This window comes from Microtus ochrogaster, linkage group LG2, assembly GCF_000317375.1.
Source record: "Microtus ochrogaster isolate Prairie Vole_2 linkage group LG2, MicOch1.0, whole genome shotgun sequence".
Lineage (NCBI taxonomy): Eukaryota > Metazoa > Chordata > Mammalia > Rodentia > Cricetidae > Microtus > Microtus ochrogaster.
The window spans coordinates 12,487,803-12,504,002 of record NC_022028.1 but is presented as its reverse complement, the minus strand read 5'-3'; the positions used below and the strand labels follow the sequence as shown (position 1 = coordinate 12,504,002).

The 16,200-nt window shown below is 38.3% G+C and overlaps 1 protein-coding gene across 1 annotated transcript in view; it reads left to right on the top strand.

The window, feature by feature from the left end:
* Positions 1-16,200, top strand: part of Col19a1 (collagen type XIX alpha 1 chain) — a 319,373-nt gene that overhangs the window by 23,013 nt on the left and 280,160 nt on the right. The window contains exons 3-4 of the mRNA XM_026785603.1: positions 778-843; positions 2,221-2,320. Coding sequence (XP_026641404.1) covers positions 778-843; positions 2,221-2,320 — 166 coding nt within the window. The remainder of the gene's footprint in view (positions 1-777; positions 844-2,220; positions 2,321-16,200) is intronic.

Here is a 16,200-nt window from a genome sequence, read left to right as displayed (position 1 = left end):
AAAAGGTTTGATGCACTTAGTTTGAGAGTGTAGCTGTATTGTTGTGTAGTGGCATGACTTGAAAAACGGCTTGCAGTTTTGGCAACATTACTTCATTTGTGGTTATAGTCTGAGTTAGAGTTAAGCATATTACTTCAAAGACTAATATATGCATATACATTATGATGTGGTTTTATTGGACATGTAAACTCGCCTAATAGAGATTAACTTTATATATATATCCATGAGTATTATGAACAAACTTATAAAGTATTAACTTCCTCAGCTTTATCATATAGAAAATTCTTTGCTTTCTGATTTTATTTAACTTGTTCCATTCATGTCCCCTTCTGTTATAAAGGCTTAGGATCATCAGATAAAATATGAATAAAATTATGATAAAATATAGCAATAATTCACTTGTTTATTTGAGAGAATATGCATTGAATTTAATTGTTCAATGAAGCTATGAAAGTTAAGTAAATCCTGTGGATGGATATATATATCCACAAAAACATGGATGTTTGGGTAATAGTGATAATAATAGCCAGCATCACTGTGTTCTCACCATGGGCCAGGCAATATTCTATTTTTTTATAGAAATAACATTAAATTTTCATAGACATACTGTGGGTTGGGGATCTTCATCCCCACCTTATAGAAATTTAATAAGGTAGTTCAGTCTATTTTTATTTTTACTGTTATCTTGTTTTTGATTATACAGTAGCATTGAACTTTATTTGGAAAAAGTAGGATGGAAATTTTAGTTCAAATAATCCATGCTTGTCTTTTAAATAGAAAGTACCTGCCCGATACTGAGGATGGAGGGATATCAAGATGACAGAAGCAAACTTCAGGTTTCAGGTGAGCATCCTTTGTTGAGCAGCACTTTGTGCAAAGTGTCCATCAGTAGTGACTGCACACTGTGTGGGTGCAGCCCTATACGAGACTGCTCTGGGGACTGGGAGTTCAGCGAGACTAAAATACTTGAGGCCATCCCCCTCCACCTCACCCCATCCCCATCCTAGGGGTGGCTCCGCAGCCAGCTCACTGACCCTGCCCAGATGGCGTGTTAGGTCTCCACTAAGCCAGAGATTTTATCCTCCTGATGAGAAGTCTTGCCTAGGTGGGCCAGCCTGCTCCTTTCCCAATATAACACGTTAAGATCACAACATTCACCGAGAAATGGAGTAAATGCTGCAGAGGAATCCTATCAGCAGAGTTCTAAATTGTTTAATCTCAGGTAACAACACCTCACCTTGGTGGAGAACCAATGCTATGGAAAAATCACAAAAGTTGTGCCTTTTTTGAAAAGAGGAAAGAATATCGAGACGATGTTATAGCACCCAGATGTAGTCATAATCTACACACTGTGTTGGTGTAACATTTTTATGTTTTTTTTTACACTTTCTTTTGCTATTAATGTTGCCTTTGCTGGTTTTGCTGTTATTGTTGCTTCTTCTTTTTTTTTCTTTGTTTTATACAGGATCTCCTTGTGTAGCCTAGGCTGGCTTCAAACTCAAGTTTCCGCTACTTCAGTCTCAAAAATGTGTCACAGGCCTATTCTACCAACACAGTCAACATTCCTATTTTTGATTTCCTTCCTCCCTTTCCTTTCCATATTCTCTTTCTGTGTTTCCTCAACTCTCTCACATGTACATGATAATAACACATAGCTCACACTTGAATTAGAAACATCTGTATAATTCCCCTAAAGCATACTTTTGTAAGAGGCTGTTTAGATTAGAAAAGAATGGCTATGATTTTTATTCTGGCTAATGCTCTCTTTATACTTTAGAGAGGGTACAATGAACTACCATAACAATTTGTTTAGGTCAACGCCTAAATGAAAGTGAAGCGATATTGTATTCCTTTGAAACACCCTTGAGAAGCACCAGTGGAGGTGCATGCCTGCACTCTCAACATCCAGTATGCTCTTCCACTGGGCAGGCCGAGGTGGGAGGGTTGTGCAATCAGGCCGGATGAAGCCAGAGAGACCTCTACTTATGAACTGTTCTTCAGAAAGATAGCCATGCCTCCTTAGGCAAAGAGGATTTTATTCTCCTGGGCCCTAAAAGGAAAATAAACAAAAAAGAAATCGAGCACATTTGTTGATTTCAAACAGAAGGATTTTATTTTAAATCAATCAACCTGTAGATGTGATAACAAGTTCCTGTTTTAAAGAAAATCAATCTGTCTGCGAGTTTATTGCTGGGTTTAATAGCGTGTGACGTTTTACAGGCTTTGATCTTGGAGAGAGTTTTGCTCTGAGGCGTGCATTTTGTGAAGGTGATAAAACCTGTTTCAAATTGGGAAGTGCCCTTCTTCTCAGAGACACTGGGTGAGTAAACTAATTCGTTTTCATTTCAACAATAGTAAAAAAATATTTTCTAAGGATATTCCAAATTCTTGCTCAAAAATATAAAAGCTCAGTTGTGCCCCTCAATGCTGTAATGAATATATGACTTATGTATTTGTTATTGATAAAATTCTGCAATCCAATCTTTGGTATACATGCAGAAAGTCTTCAGAAAATTACATATACTTTTGGAGTAATCTTGTTAGCATTTAAAGTAGACATAAATTTAAAAGTAATTTAAAAAGTGAACTTTGAAACATAAGGCTCAATATAGATCTAGAGACAAAAGATGGCTACTGCATTTATTTCTATATACTATGTTTTGTGGGGAATTAAAACAACAGTTTATTTGTGGGCGCTTCTTCTAAATACTGAATAGCACTGGAAGTGATGAGAAATTGGTTTGCAGTTTGGTTTTTTGGCATTTATATGTTGGCTCAAACTTGAACATCCTTGTGTACCAATGCAGTGTTGTGAATAAGCAGCACAGCCATCCTGGGTTTAACATTCAGCCCAGATGTCTTTGTGAGAAAGTGAATACAGCATGCATGAGTGCTCTTACTTTCGACATGTGTCTATGCATCTTGTTGTCTGTCCTCAGATTCTAGACACAGACTAAGTTTGTAACTCGTTTTTCCCCTCTGGAAATGTTTCTTTTCTTTTTAGTTTTTCGAGACAGGGTTTCACTGCAGTTTTGGAGCCTATCCTAGAACTAGCTCTTGTAGACCAGGCTGGCCTTGAACTCACAGAGCTCTGCCTGCCTCTGCCTCCTGAGTGCTGGGATTAGAGGCATGCGCCACCACTTCCTGGTAAAATGTTCCTTTTAAACTTCCTGTTTTGTGATGCTTTGGAAGACTTTAATTTAATGGCATTCTTCTGTTCATTCATTGATGAGAAACAAAGATGTTAAGGAAGAGCGTGATTTGATATTGCAGGTATATATAAGGAGTGATTGTCATTAGGTGCCATAAGGTATAGCTGTTCAGGTGACCTCATGAGGAGACACTGAGGACAGCCCCGCACTTCCATGCTTGGTTATGCATATGCTGTAAGGACAAGCAAGATACATGCTAGTGTGTGTGTGTGTGTGTGTGTGTGTGTGTGTGTGTCTAGGGAGGGAGGGAGGGAGGGAGGGAGAGGGATTAATTCTTGGTAGATAATGTTTCTTAATAAATTTAGGAAAGGCAATACATTCTGTTCAAACATTAAGATGCATTGGTTTTCTTACTTCTTTTCTCCTGGTGATTTAAATCCCTGTAAGTCTGGCAATATGGGAAAAGAATTGACTAGAGTGAGTCATTCTAAATTCACTGGACTTTCACGAAAGCAGAATAAGCTGATTTTAAAAGTACTGCCACTATGAGGTGATCTCCCTGTGAGCCCACGGGATTACCAATGAATTGAAGTTTGCTTTTCAACCTTTGGCTCTAAACCACTCCCCAGTCTCTGGACAATCAATGAAAGTGAATTATCTGACTCTGCAGAGCATAACCGTGGGTCCCTCCATGACAGGAAACTGGAGGGTGTCTGGTTAAGCTGACCAGCGAGTGTCAAGTCACTTGGCTCACTCCACTTACATTTTCCTCATGGAGCCAACTATGCTAGGGTGCTTCTCTTGCATGATGCCGTTTTGATTTTTCAATGGGCCTGGAGTAAAGTTGCAGCTATTTATATATTTGTAAATAAGCTGCCCTGCAGACTCAGCATGGGAAAAGGCAGATGCTGTTTTATATGGAAAATGAAAATGCTTTCTGTGCCTGAACTTGTTTTTATTGTTCTGGCATATTCTACTTGACATTCATGAGGGTAGAAGCCTCACAAATGTGGGGATCAGAAACCCATTAGAGTACATTCAATATCCTTAGCCTGGTTTCCTGTCTGACACCCAAAGTTTGCTCAGACAAGGGTCCTCAAGATATCTATTCTTATATCTACCTATCTATATCTATATTATTGTACATGTAAAACTATATTGACTAAAGTGTGTCTTGACAACTTGGTGTGTTTTTCTTGATTTGAAACTCCTGTCCATTTCTTCAGTATTTCTTGAGCTAACGAACGGTGAGTCTCTGGGCTTTAAAAGATTCTTGGTGGCGTGCTTTTAGTTGTCTGAGTTATCTTTCCAGGGGAAGCTTTTCCCCCTGTTAGGGGTTTTAGTCTTACTGCTAAAAGAATTTAAGAATGAACTCAAGTGGAATCTTGAAATCAATTTTATTAGAGTTTAAATTAAAAACTCTCAGAGCAGTCAAGCCGTAACTCTCCCCAGAGAAACAGAAGGGGAAAGAGAGAAAAGACAAGCATGTTTGTTGAACCAGCATGGAGGTCAGACCCATGGAAGACAAGCCACTGCATGGCAAGGAGTCAGGCAGCTGTAAGGTGTGCTTAGGGAACAGGTAGAAGAGAAGGGAAACACTACAGTCTTCTGTGTATTTCAGGAAGGTGGCGGGCACAGAAGCGGCATGAATGCACTCTGTAGGACACTGTGCAATGGGAAAAATCCAGCGTAGAAAAGATACAGTACCACATTAAAGGAGAGCATGCTCCACCTCTCTCCTTAGATGGGGGTGAGAGGAGCCTGCCTTCCTAGGAGCTGGACCTTGGAGAGGTTACTCACTTGACCCAACTGGGATGTTATGTCACCGGAGATTCTGTTCTCTTGACCAGAAGGAGTTTTTATTTTTTCCTTAGTGAGCCTTTATTAATTCTCTAACAATACAAAGAAAGGTGTTCATAAAATTTGAGTTTCTATGTATTATTGATCCTAAAGCCACCACAGTCAGAGCTGGATTAGAAAATAGGGAATAAATTTCAAGAAGTGAATCTTCTGATTTATCATTGATTCTGTTATGGTAAATTACCCTGTATCTCAGGTCATTAACTTATAGGGCTGTTTGGAAAACTATAGTAGGATGAATTTTGAGGCCATATTGAGTTCTGTTGATTTTTAGTACTTTGACCTATTAGAAGGGCACTTAAATGTGAAGCATTTATCTAATTATCCTTTATCAACAAAACGTCAGGTGTCAGATATTGGAGTAAAAACCTGAAAGATTAGAGAAGTATCAGAACAGGCACCAATGACTTTCTACTTCTTCTGTTCCTTCCTCTAAGAGGGCTGAGATCATCTCTAGGCTCTGCCTTACTACTTCCTCAGTCCTCCAAAACCTCTATGGTTAATTTTGGTCAGCTAACATCTGGCTCTACCTCTGATTCAATACAAACTGTATCGTCAGAATGCAAAACAGCATCATATATCATTTCTCCCCCTTTTTTAAGAAATAAAAAGGGAAGATTTTTAGCTCTAATATAGTAAAACAATATACAATATGTACAATAACTATGTACAAATACATACAGGTAAGAATTACAGTAACAATGTTCAGTCCATTTGCATTTGAAATTCAGAGAAAAATACTACATTATCTACCATATCTTGGTGAGTCCAAAGTGTTGTACCTAATTTACTTTCTATCCTAACTTGTATCACCAGCCCCAAACTATCTTTTTATGCTGCTCAACCTTATGTTCCCTACACTTCTCTTGTGAGTTTCTTTTCTGAATTTGGTAACAAGAAAAACTCTTGTTTTATCTTGATTTATCTTGTCTTCCGCTCCGTCAGAGACCCGAGAAGAATATAATGTTACCTGAGTAAATGGGAAATGCAGAGCAAACAACTTTCAAAACTAAGCAATGACAGAAACACCCAAGGTTATAAACCATCTTATAAGACTGGGGCTGGAAAAAAGACCATTTGCCTTATATGTCTGTGGAGAATAGCAGAAACAAAATTTGGGAAGGTTTATAAAATTTCATCCTGTTGGAAATGTGCTACACCATTAGGCCAATTTACTCTTTTTCTTGGGACATTTCTCTGGATGATTCATCTTTTTTCTTCAGATGTCTCATTTGTCCAGTTGTCTTCAGATTCCTTAGCTGGATGCCTTCATTCTCTTGGAAAACCAGAAACAGAACCCTACCGCAACCCTAACTTTGGGAAGTTTCCTTTTTGGTAGGTTATATCTGATCAAATGAAAGGGATTTGTTAGTCTTAAAAGTTAGTTTAGATTTAATGGCCATACTGTTTAATGAATTATTACCTCTTCCAGTCAAGAGGTCTCTCCTGTTGGAATCTAAGCTTTACCAGTTTTGATGGTAGGAATTCCTATCTTTTCTTCTTCTGTGGAAACAAAAGGGAAACCTCTTTCCCAATATGACTATATTTTGTTACCAAAATGTCTAGTGTATCCTTGGTTATTGCTGTATGAAGGCAGGGTTAGATAGCTCCATCCTTTTACCTGGAAGTAAGGGGTAGCCCATGGGAGTAGAAGAGTGGCTATGAGAATCCAAGAGAGATGCATCAGTTACATTTCATCACTGTCAAAAGACACCATGACCAAAAAGGCTCATGGAAGACAAAGTTTATTTGGACTTACAGTTCCAGAGGCCATAATGGTGGTGGGGGCAGGGGCATGGTAGCAGGTGGCTAGAATAGGGAGCCAGGAGAGGATCTACTCAACTGCAAAAAAGAAACAGAATAAACTGGAAGTGGGCAAGGCTATGAACTCTCGATGCAGGCCCTCACTGATGTACTTCCTCTAGCAACGTTGGACCAACTCCATAAACGGCATGACTATCTGGCTATGAGCGATCAATTACTTGAGCCTATGGGAGGATTTTTCTCATTTGAACTAGCACAGTTGGGTATCAGAAGGGATGGGGAGGGAGGGATCAGTGGATACTAAGTTACGATGAGATAGGAGCAGCTCCTGATGTTGGATAGCATACAGGGATAACCATAATGACACTATATTGTCATTTCAAAAGGCTTGCGAAAAGATTTTGAAAGTTTCTCTATAAGGAATTGATGACCATTTAAGGTGATAAACGCACTTAATTTCATTTATTATCATTCAATCCATACATGTATCAAAAGTCATATGACACTCCATTACTAGGTATGATTTTTATATATCATTTTGAAACAAAAAATCATAGGACAAGTAAAAATTTATAGAGAAATGCTTTCAGTCTTTTGAGATATTAGAAGTGTCAATGAATATTCACAAAAGCTAAGAAAATGTCATACAAAAGAAAACCTGCATGTCTCAAAGAAAGGGAAGAAGGAAGTAGAAACTAGTCTAATTTGTATTTTTGTATTTTAGACTTTTGGGGGTCCTCTGGAGTTTAGCATCTCCCTTGAAAATCACCCTGAATCTGAGTGGTGTACTGGAAAGCTTATGCCAAAATTCACATCTTGTCTTTAATAGTTTTGAATGATGGCCCCTAGAAGTATGATTTTTTTCACATGGGCTTTTATACAAACTCAAGTTTATTTTTTTATTAATTAAATTTCTTCATTTATCTTACATCCTGGCTGTGGGTTTCCCTCCCTCCTCTCCTCCACCGTAAGCTGTCATTAGTCAAACTCAGGTTTTTAGGAGTACAAACAGCACTCCAAACTACTGGAAAGGGGTTTTATGCTCCACATAGGATTATTGCCAAAACACTGATTTGTAGACCTGAGAGCCATCTTCAGAGATCCTGATAGAGTACTAGCTCTGTCCCAGCACATTCATATCCTTGTATACTTTGTGTTATTTGAAGTCATCTGTGGAGTTAGGGCATGTGGTTCTAAATTCAAAGGTGTTGTTTTTAAACTTAATCCTTATGCAATTGCTAATAGGAGCAGGTGTGTCTTCCACCTGCCATAGCTGTTCCTAAATGGTTCCCCTCAGCTAAAAGGATGAATGCGAAGCAGCATTTTTAAGTCCCTCTAATTTATGCAATCAACGCTTATTTCAGTCAGCAAACATCGAACATCCTACGACTCAGCACTGAACACTGTTCCAGGCTTCCACTGGTAAGGGATGTGAGTCTGTCTTCCCTTCCTGGAACCTATTAGAGAGATACAGGATACAGGAAAAGTTACACTTCCCTACAAATTTTACAGCTCTGACTATTTCCCTACAAATGTCATGATTTCCTTTAGCTTTGCAACTGAAGCAGATCCCATTACATCACATTTTCTTCATCTGTTTAACTACTGAGAGACAAAATCGATTCCACTTCTTAGTTATTGTAAATAAAATAGCAATACACACAAAAATATTACATTAAGTGAAGCATCCCAGGCTAATAAAAACAAATACTGAGTATTTTCTCTCATACATAGATATAATAGAAAAAAATATTATATATGGTAGCTAATCCATATATGTTCACATATAATTATGAAATTAAAGAGGAGGCCATGCAGAGGGGAAAATGAGGAAGAGGAAAATTAAAAGGATGGTATAGAGTACACATTCCCTAAGCAAGAAGTGAGTCACCTGGGAAGGGACCAGGAGGATGAGGAGGGAAGGGGAGGATGGGGATCAATAGGAACTAACTATGCATCAAAATACCATAATGGAACCCATCACTTTAAATATATGAAAGAAAGAAACAGCTACTAGGGACTGCAGAGATGACATATCAGCTGTTAAAAACACACGCCATTAAAAAAAAAGAAAAAAATATAGAAAAAATTGAATAAAAAAGAACACAAATGCTGACAGAGATGTAAGGAAAGGAGAAACTTATAAATTGTTGGTGGGAGTATAAACTTGTGCAGTCACTATAGAAATCAGCATGGAGGTTCCTCCAAAAATAAAACTGCTAACTAATCTGACAAAAAACAAAAACAAAAACAAAAAAGAAAAGAACACATGCTCCTCTCCCAAACCCGAGTTGAGTGTCCAGTACTCACATCTGGCTCCTTATGGAACCCTGCAATTCCAGTTCCAGAAGGCCCCAAAACTTCTGTCCCTCTGACCTCTTAGGTTATTGGCCCTCATATGTATACAACCACTCACACATAGAAATAATTCAAACTAAAGAAAGCTTTAAAAAAAACCCAGCAAATAATAATAATTAATAACACCAACAACAATGATAATTTCTTCTTGTGCTGGTCTGAGAAGCACCTGGAACCTCCGGTCTTTCACGGTTCAGCATCGTTAAGCCATGTGGCTCAAAGCCCACCACTCTGTCATTGAGGCTAAACTTTAAGCACCATGTGTGTAAGGGTCAATTTTCAGTATTTTCATTCTTTCCCTCATAAGGGCTTGTTTTCTAACCCGTGATTCACTTTTTTTTCACTCTTAGCTGGGTCCTTTCCAAGTACTTAAAACCAGCTGAATTCTGAGGCATGAAGCTGTGCTCAGAGCTCTGACACAGGCTTCTAATTCCTGAGCGTTTTTGAAGGATCATTTTGCAGTTCCATTAAGCTATAGAGAATGACTATGTGTCCCCTGGGCTTTCCTTTGGACATTCTTTTGTTTTGAGAGAAGAAGCTTCCTATATAAGGGCGATGTGACTTAGCTAAAACCTTGCCCAGCTGTTTTATGAGACTGACTGACTGTTACACATGATTCTTTATGTCATCACGGTGGTACTTCCTTAGTTATCATCTGGTGCCGCTAAGAATGTGAGGTGAGTCACTGCTCATACATTCTAAAATGGAAAGAGAAGACTGCTGGGCTCATAACTATGGAATTGTTTAAGTCAAGTCAAACTATTTAGCAAAATTACTAGTATTAGATTGGAAACTATTTAGCAAAATTACTAGTATTAGATCGGAAACTATTTAGCAAAATTACTAGTATTAGATCGGAAGGATTTTAAAGATAACTCTTGTAGAAGTTTTAAATAATGTATGGAAATATTAACAATAGTTACAAAAAATATCTCAGACCTCTTTAGGAAATTCAGGGACATTTTTATCTATCTACAAGTGATTTAACATTAAAATGACTACAAAAATGTAAAAATGATGCAAAATCCTCTAGAATTTTTGTTTATTTGTTCTGGAAAGTTTTATTTTTTTCTCTCAAATTTACTTTGTAACTGGTTGGATATAAATTAATGATCAGAAGTTAAGCCAGATATATGCAATGATTTTACAGAACCTGATAATCTAATTTCAATATTTTTAAGTCTTTTTTTTTTGGATTTTTTGAGACAGGGTTTCTCCGTAGCTTTTTTTGGTTCCTGTCCTGGAACTAGCTCTTCTAGACCAGGCTGGCCTCGAGCTCACAGAGATCCGCCTGCCTCTGCCTCCCGAGTGCTGGGATTAAAGGCGTGCGCCACCACCGCCAGGCTTTTAAGTCTTTTCATCATGGAAATTAAGCAACATAATAATACTTGATTTGACTTACATATTAACTATTTATTACATAACTTCTTCTATAATACAATTAGAAAGGACCTTCAGGACAATTCTGTATTATAAAAGTGGTAATTAAATACTCAACACAATATTTTAAAAATTGTATTGATTGATAGGTGGAGACTGCTTCATTTGCTCATCATTTTAAAACACAGTATCACTGAGTTGAAGGAACAAATATCCTCAAGAATATAAGAAATAAACACCTGCTAAATGGATAAAACCTTTCATTTTTACTACACTGTCTCTACTGATAACACTTCAGGAGATTTAAGAATATGCATTAATTGTAAGGGAAAGTAAAGAGATCCTTTTGAGATTACAGCTATGAAGTCACGTGGTTATGGAAATCCTCCTGCTCCTACCTTTTTACTGTATTTCTTATGAAGTCCATGTGCCTTTCTTGTTGGTCACCTAGGAAGACTTGAGAAGATTTTATCTTCTCCTCATCAAGCTTAGTTAATTGAATATTTTTCCTTCAGATTTCACATAACTCAGTATTATTTTGGAAAGCTAAACTGCATGCGTAATGGATCACAAGTGCATAGATATTCATTGCTATCACTTTAATTGAAGATCCACTTGAGTGTGAACCCAGAGACAGATAATCTTATTTGTTCAGAAACTTTTAAAATTTTGTATCTCTTTGGAGTGCTAGTGGAAAAAAAAACTTATAAACCTTAAATATTTTTATTTCACATGAGTTGTGAATGAAGACACTATGAAGAGATTTTATTTGCATAATATTAACTTATATTTTGTTGTGAAGAAGCCGCTAGTTAGTTCCTGGTCACTTAACCCCATGAAGTCATGGCCTACCAGCAAAGTTTCAGCATGTCTGTCTCCAGTGGTGGCTCCATGGTTTCTCTCTGACTCCACCTCCTTTCTCCCAGCATTCAGCTTAGTTTTTCCTACCTACTTCTATTCCCTGCACAGGTCCAAGACAGTTTCTTTATTAACCAATGGTATTCACAGCATACAGAGGGGAACCCCACATCAATATTCAATATATTAGTAAAGTAAGGAGTCTCATAATCACCTTCAAAGATTAAACCCTCTGTCAAATAAAATGAAAACAAATGCCTGTGAAATACTGCTGTCCATTTACAAACTTACCTCTTTCTAGATTCAAATGCATATGAAGAAAGTGACTGTGTTTCCATTTCTGAGGAAAACAGTGTTTTTTTCCCCTCCACTTGCTATAGTGGAGCAGAATGCTAGCCATGTAAAACACAATTCTTCCAATGGAACAGCTAGGATGTTCTCTCAGCAGAAGGAAAGGTGGTGCGAGACAATTCTGTATTCTGTCAATTATGTTTGAAATAAACACTGATTGGCCAGTAGCCAGGCAGGAAGTATAGGCAGGACAACCAGACAGGAAGTAGAGGCAAGGCAATGAGAACAGGAGAATTCTGGAAAAGAGGAAGCCCATTCCTCCATAGTCCTGTCCAGACACCAAAGAAGCAGGATGTGACCTGCCCCACTGAAAAAAGTACAGAGACATGTGGCTAACATAGATAAGAATAATGGGTTAATATAAGTTATAAGAGTTAACAAGAAGCCTGAGCTAATGGGCCAATCAGTTTATATCTAATGTAGATTCTCTGTGTAAGTTTTTTGGGGCTAAAGGCTGTGGGCTCTGGTAGGAGGACAGAAATCCCAACAAGCAGGCCCTCATGTTACAGGAAGGGAAACAAATGAAGGCCAGCTTTGTATCTCTGAGCAAACAGTATTCAGAGGAAAACAAAAACCCCATATAAATAGGATATAACTTTGTGGTGGGAGAAAAGAAAAAAGAAAGGGCAGGAAGGGAGAGGAAATGAGATCAAATGATAGGCTTGTATCACGTTTTCTGTCAACTTGATTCAATCCTGGGAAGAGGAAATCTCAGTTGAGGAAAAAGCCTCAATCAGAATACCTATGAGCATGTCTGGGGAGCATTTTCACACTATACAAAATAACCCAGGTGGATGAGCACATGCTTCACACATCTCTGATCTTATTAAGCCCATAACAGTCCTGAGAAGATTAATTAATAATTAACTTAAGGAATTGGAAAATGTATTTTTTTTTATAATGCTTGCAAAGCTTTAAATAGCTAAGCATAACCTTAAATTTTATGAATCAATTTTGCTTTTTTATTTATTTAGCACGTGTGTGCATGCACATTTATGTGTGTGTGTGTATGCAAACATACCATCACATCTAACGTGGAGTTAGAGGATAATATGAGGAATTTGGTGCCCTCATTCCTCCATGTGGCTTTGAATTGAATTGAAGTCAGTTTATTGTCTTGGCTACCAGCACCTCTACCCCCACTGATTCACCTCTCTGGCTCTAAATTGTTGAATTAGTTAAAGAACTGATGGTTGTAAAATTATGACTTCTTGCTATATATAAGAATACCTTTATAGCAACTCTACAGACTTTTTATAAAGAGGTAGGACTCTATTTTTATAAAATATCACTATAATCATAAAATAGTTTTACAATTACTCTTGGATGCTACCAAATAAATAGATAAAAGCACAATTTCAATGATAAACTTTAGGATTTACGTCAACCAAGGAAGAATAGCTGTGGTACCTAATTGCTCATAAACCTCTTACCATTTCAACTTTTTTTCTTCGCAATGAAGACTAATCAAAATGGTAGCCTAAAATTGCTTATATTATTTTATGCGGCACATATATTTTACTTACCTTGTCCATGGCCTCATTTTAATGACAGCTTAGATTTCTTAAAATACTCTAAAAAGGTGAATATTTTATAACGTTTAAACAAAAACTAAGATATTCAAATAACTGAAAAGAAAAAAATTGATTTGCTGTGACTAGACACTTTAAGTGAATTGGGGATAGACTTGTCAGTAAAAGTTTTGATCAGCATTGTCACACATGATGGCACTGTAAGAATTAACACCTAGGTGCTTGAATGTAGGCTTGAATTAGGCAATCTTACTTGAACCCTCTCATCTTCCTCTTTACATTTTGGAATCCCTGTCTCTGCTGTCTTCTCCAGAGGTGGCCTTTCTGCTTTCCTCATTTGTGATCTTAGTCTTCTCCCAGCCGACCTCCTATGAGACCTTCTTCCACAACTGATCCTTTGTACTTGTGTCTTCAACTTGTCTCTTCATAGTACCCTAGCCTCTTAGTCTTCGAATATATTCTTAATCCCACCCTAGTCTAGAAACATTTCCTAAACAGTCCCATTCACTCACAAACGCTTCATGTGACTGACCTGTTTTCTTAATCATCCCCTAACCCATTCACATCTGACCAAGATTTCTTCAGTCCTATAAAAATGTCTTCTTCTGAGATCCTAGTAACTACGCTTCCATTTCCAGTGCCAATGACATCAGCATTACAATGTCTCTCTCATACCTGTGTTTCTCATTCCTGCCAACTGGACTGCTATGTAGCCTAGAAAACTTTGTGCAGTTCTATCTTCAGCATTCAGTCCCTGCCGATGTCTTCAGTCAAATTTACTTCAATTTTGTGCTCCAATACACACTTCACTTTCAATGTAATTTTGCCCACAATTCTGATGTCATTTTGGCCAGAGTCATATAACTGGTCTCAGTTATATTGAGAAGACTCGATCAATTTGGGGGTCCAAATGATGTCATGAGCACACAAAACCTCCATCACTGTGAAACCTCCTCCTTACCTGGTTATCTAGGGAATGTCAGTTCCCCCAAATATTTGGGTTTATTTTCTGGGAACCACAGGGATGTTCATTATGTGTACATGTTTAAAACAAAAAGATATGGTTGAGCAAGGGCTGTAGCCCAGTGGTTCCAGCACTGAGTACTACCATGGCACATGTAATGCCCGTGGGGTGGGTTTAATTCCCAGTGCTATAAAGAAAATAGGAATTGAAACAAGACAAAAAAAAGTAAATCCACTTCCATCATTATTCTCGAAATTTCTGGTCTTACCCTTGCTGGAATTCCTATCCATGAAAATGTTGCTCCCCATGATCCAGTGAAATTCTGTTCAGACCTGCTCATCTTCAGTCTTCGGGTTACAGAGTTACCCTGTAGCTACACACACATCCATCCTTTGAAGGAGTGTGTTAAGGATGCAGCGCCTCTGATTCTGGGGCACTGAGGCCGCACAGTTTACCCACATAGCCACACAAAATTCTCAGTAAAGAAATTCTATTGACTCCCAGTTCTCCTTCCATGAGGCTCAAAAGTTAGAGATATGAATATGATCAATTCTTTCAGCTGCCCTCATGTTGCCTTGCTCTTTTTAATACACATAATAATCACATAAAATTATCTGTTCTTAGGAGGACCACAGAGAAGAGCGCTTTATGATATTATGTCACTGTTAAGTTCAGCTTTGATGCCACTGAAGGAAAAGAAATTCTGCAAAGCATTTCACTCAATTCCTAAATGATCATGGGTGCTCACTGTGAGTTGAAAGATGAAGAAAGGCATAGTCCATGCTTTCAAGTTATTTCTGTCCCAAAAGCCAGAGAAGCCAACAATTAGCTATTATGGAATGTAATGTCATATATATATATGACATGAACTCTGGGAGAGCAGATGAAGAACAGTTTTACAGAGGATTTGAAAGGTTGGGATTAAAAGTATGATTTGCTAGATGAGCTGGGGGACAGCATGCACTATGTCTGTTAAAGAGAATATTAAAGTCCTTTTAAAGGTCAAGGCACTTGGAGGGATACTAAGAGAATCCTGTGCGGTTAGTGAACCACGGTGGGAGAGAGTCGAGACAGGCCAGGCTATTCTGAAAGGCCGCATGTGCAGGTCTGAAGAGTGTGAACCTCATTCATCCTAAAAGTCAAAGGCTTGGGAGCAGTAGCATACACCCTAGGAAAATAAAATAGGAACTGTGTGAATGCCATTGAGAAATCCCAGCTTTCAGTTAGGTGTGAGACTTCTGAAGTGGATTTTGAAGCAGACGCCAAGCACCCAGATCCCAGAAATCATTTCTGATCTCCAGGGATTCTTGTGACGACTGAGTTTTACTCAGGATGTTTTGCTCTTCCTTGAGTGAGAAACACCTGACAGAACTCACTTGCGATGGTTCCCTTTTTCCAAAGAGCAACTCGCTTAATTCGCCTTGGTGTTTTTGGTTTTGTTTTTCCTGGGAAGCTGGACGGCATTTGCAGGAGGGCTTGTGTTCAGCAGGAAGTCATTTCAACACCACAATGAACAAGTGCTTACCAGAATGGGCGAGAAATTATTAGAGCATCACCAAGCTTTGTTTTCCCATTAACAACCCATCTGTCTGAATCCTCTTAGCAAACACAAAAAGGCTAAGATTTCAGACTCTCTGTGACTCTGAAATCAAACATTATCCCCAAGCCTGAGGGAAGGCATGTTGACAGACTCTCCAGCCCAGCTAGCCACACTCGCCTGTAAGGAGACAGGTGATTGTGGATGTCAGCTGGGAAAGAAATGACTTACTATAAACTGCAGGCATCTCTCACTTCACTCTCAGGAAATGTAACTTGGATCATATTTCTCTTCCTGGAAGACGTTCAGCAAGGCAGAGACCTCAGCGATACTGGTAAATACGGAAGTTCTTCATGAACCCTGCCTCACGCTTATTCAGAATGGAAGAATTAATTTGGAAGCCTGTTCTTAATGTTTAAAAATAGAATTTTTTTCCATGTGGCC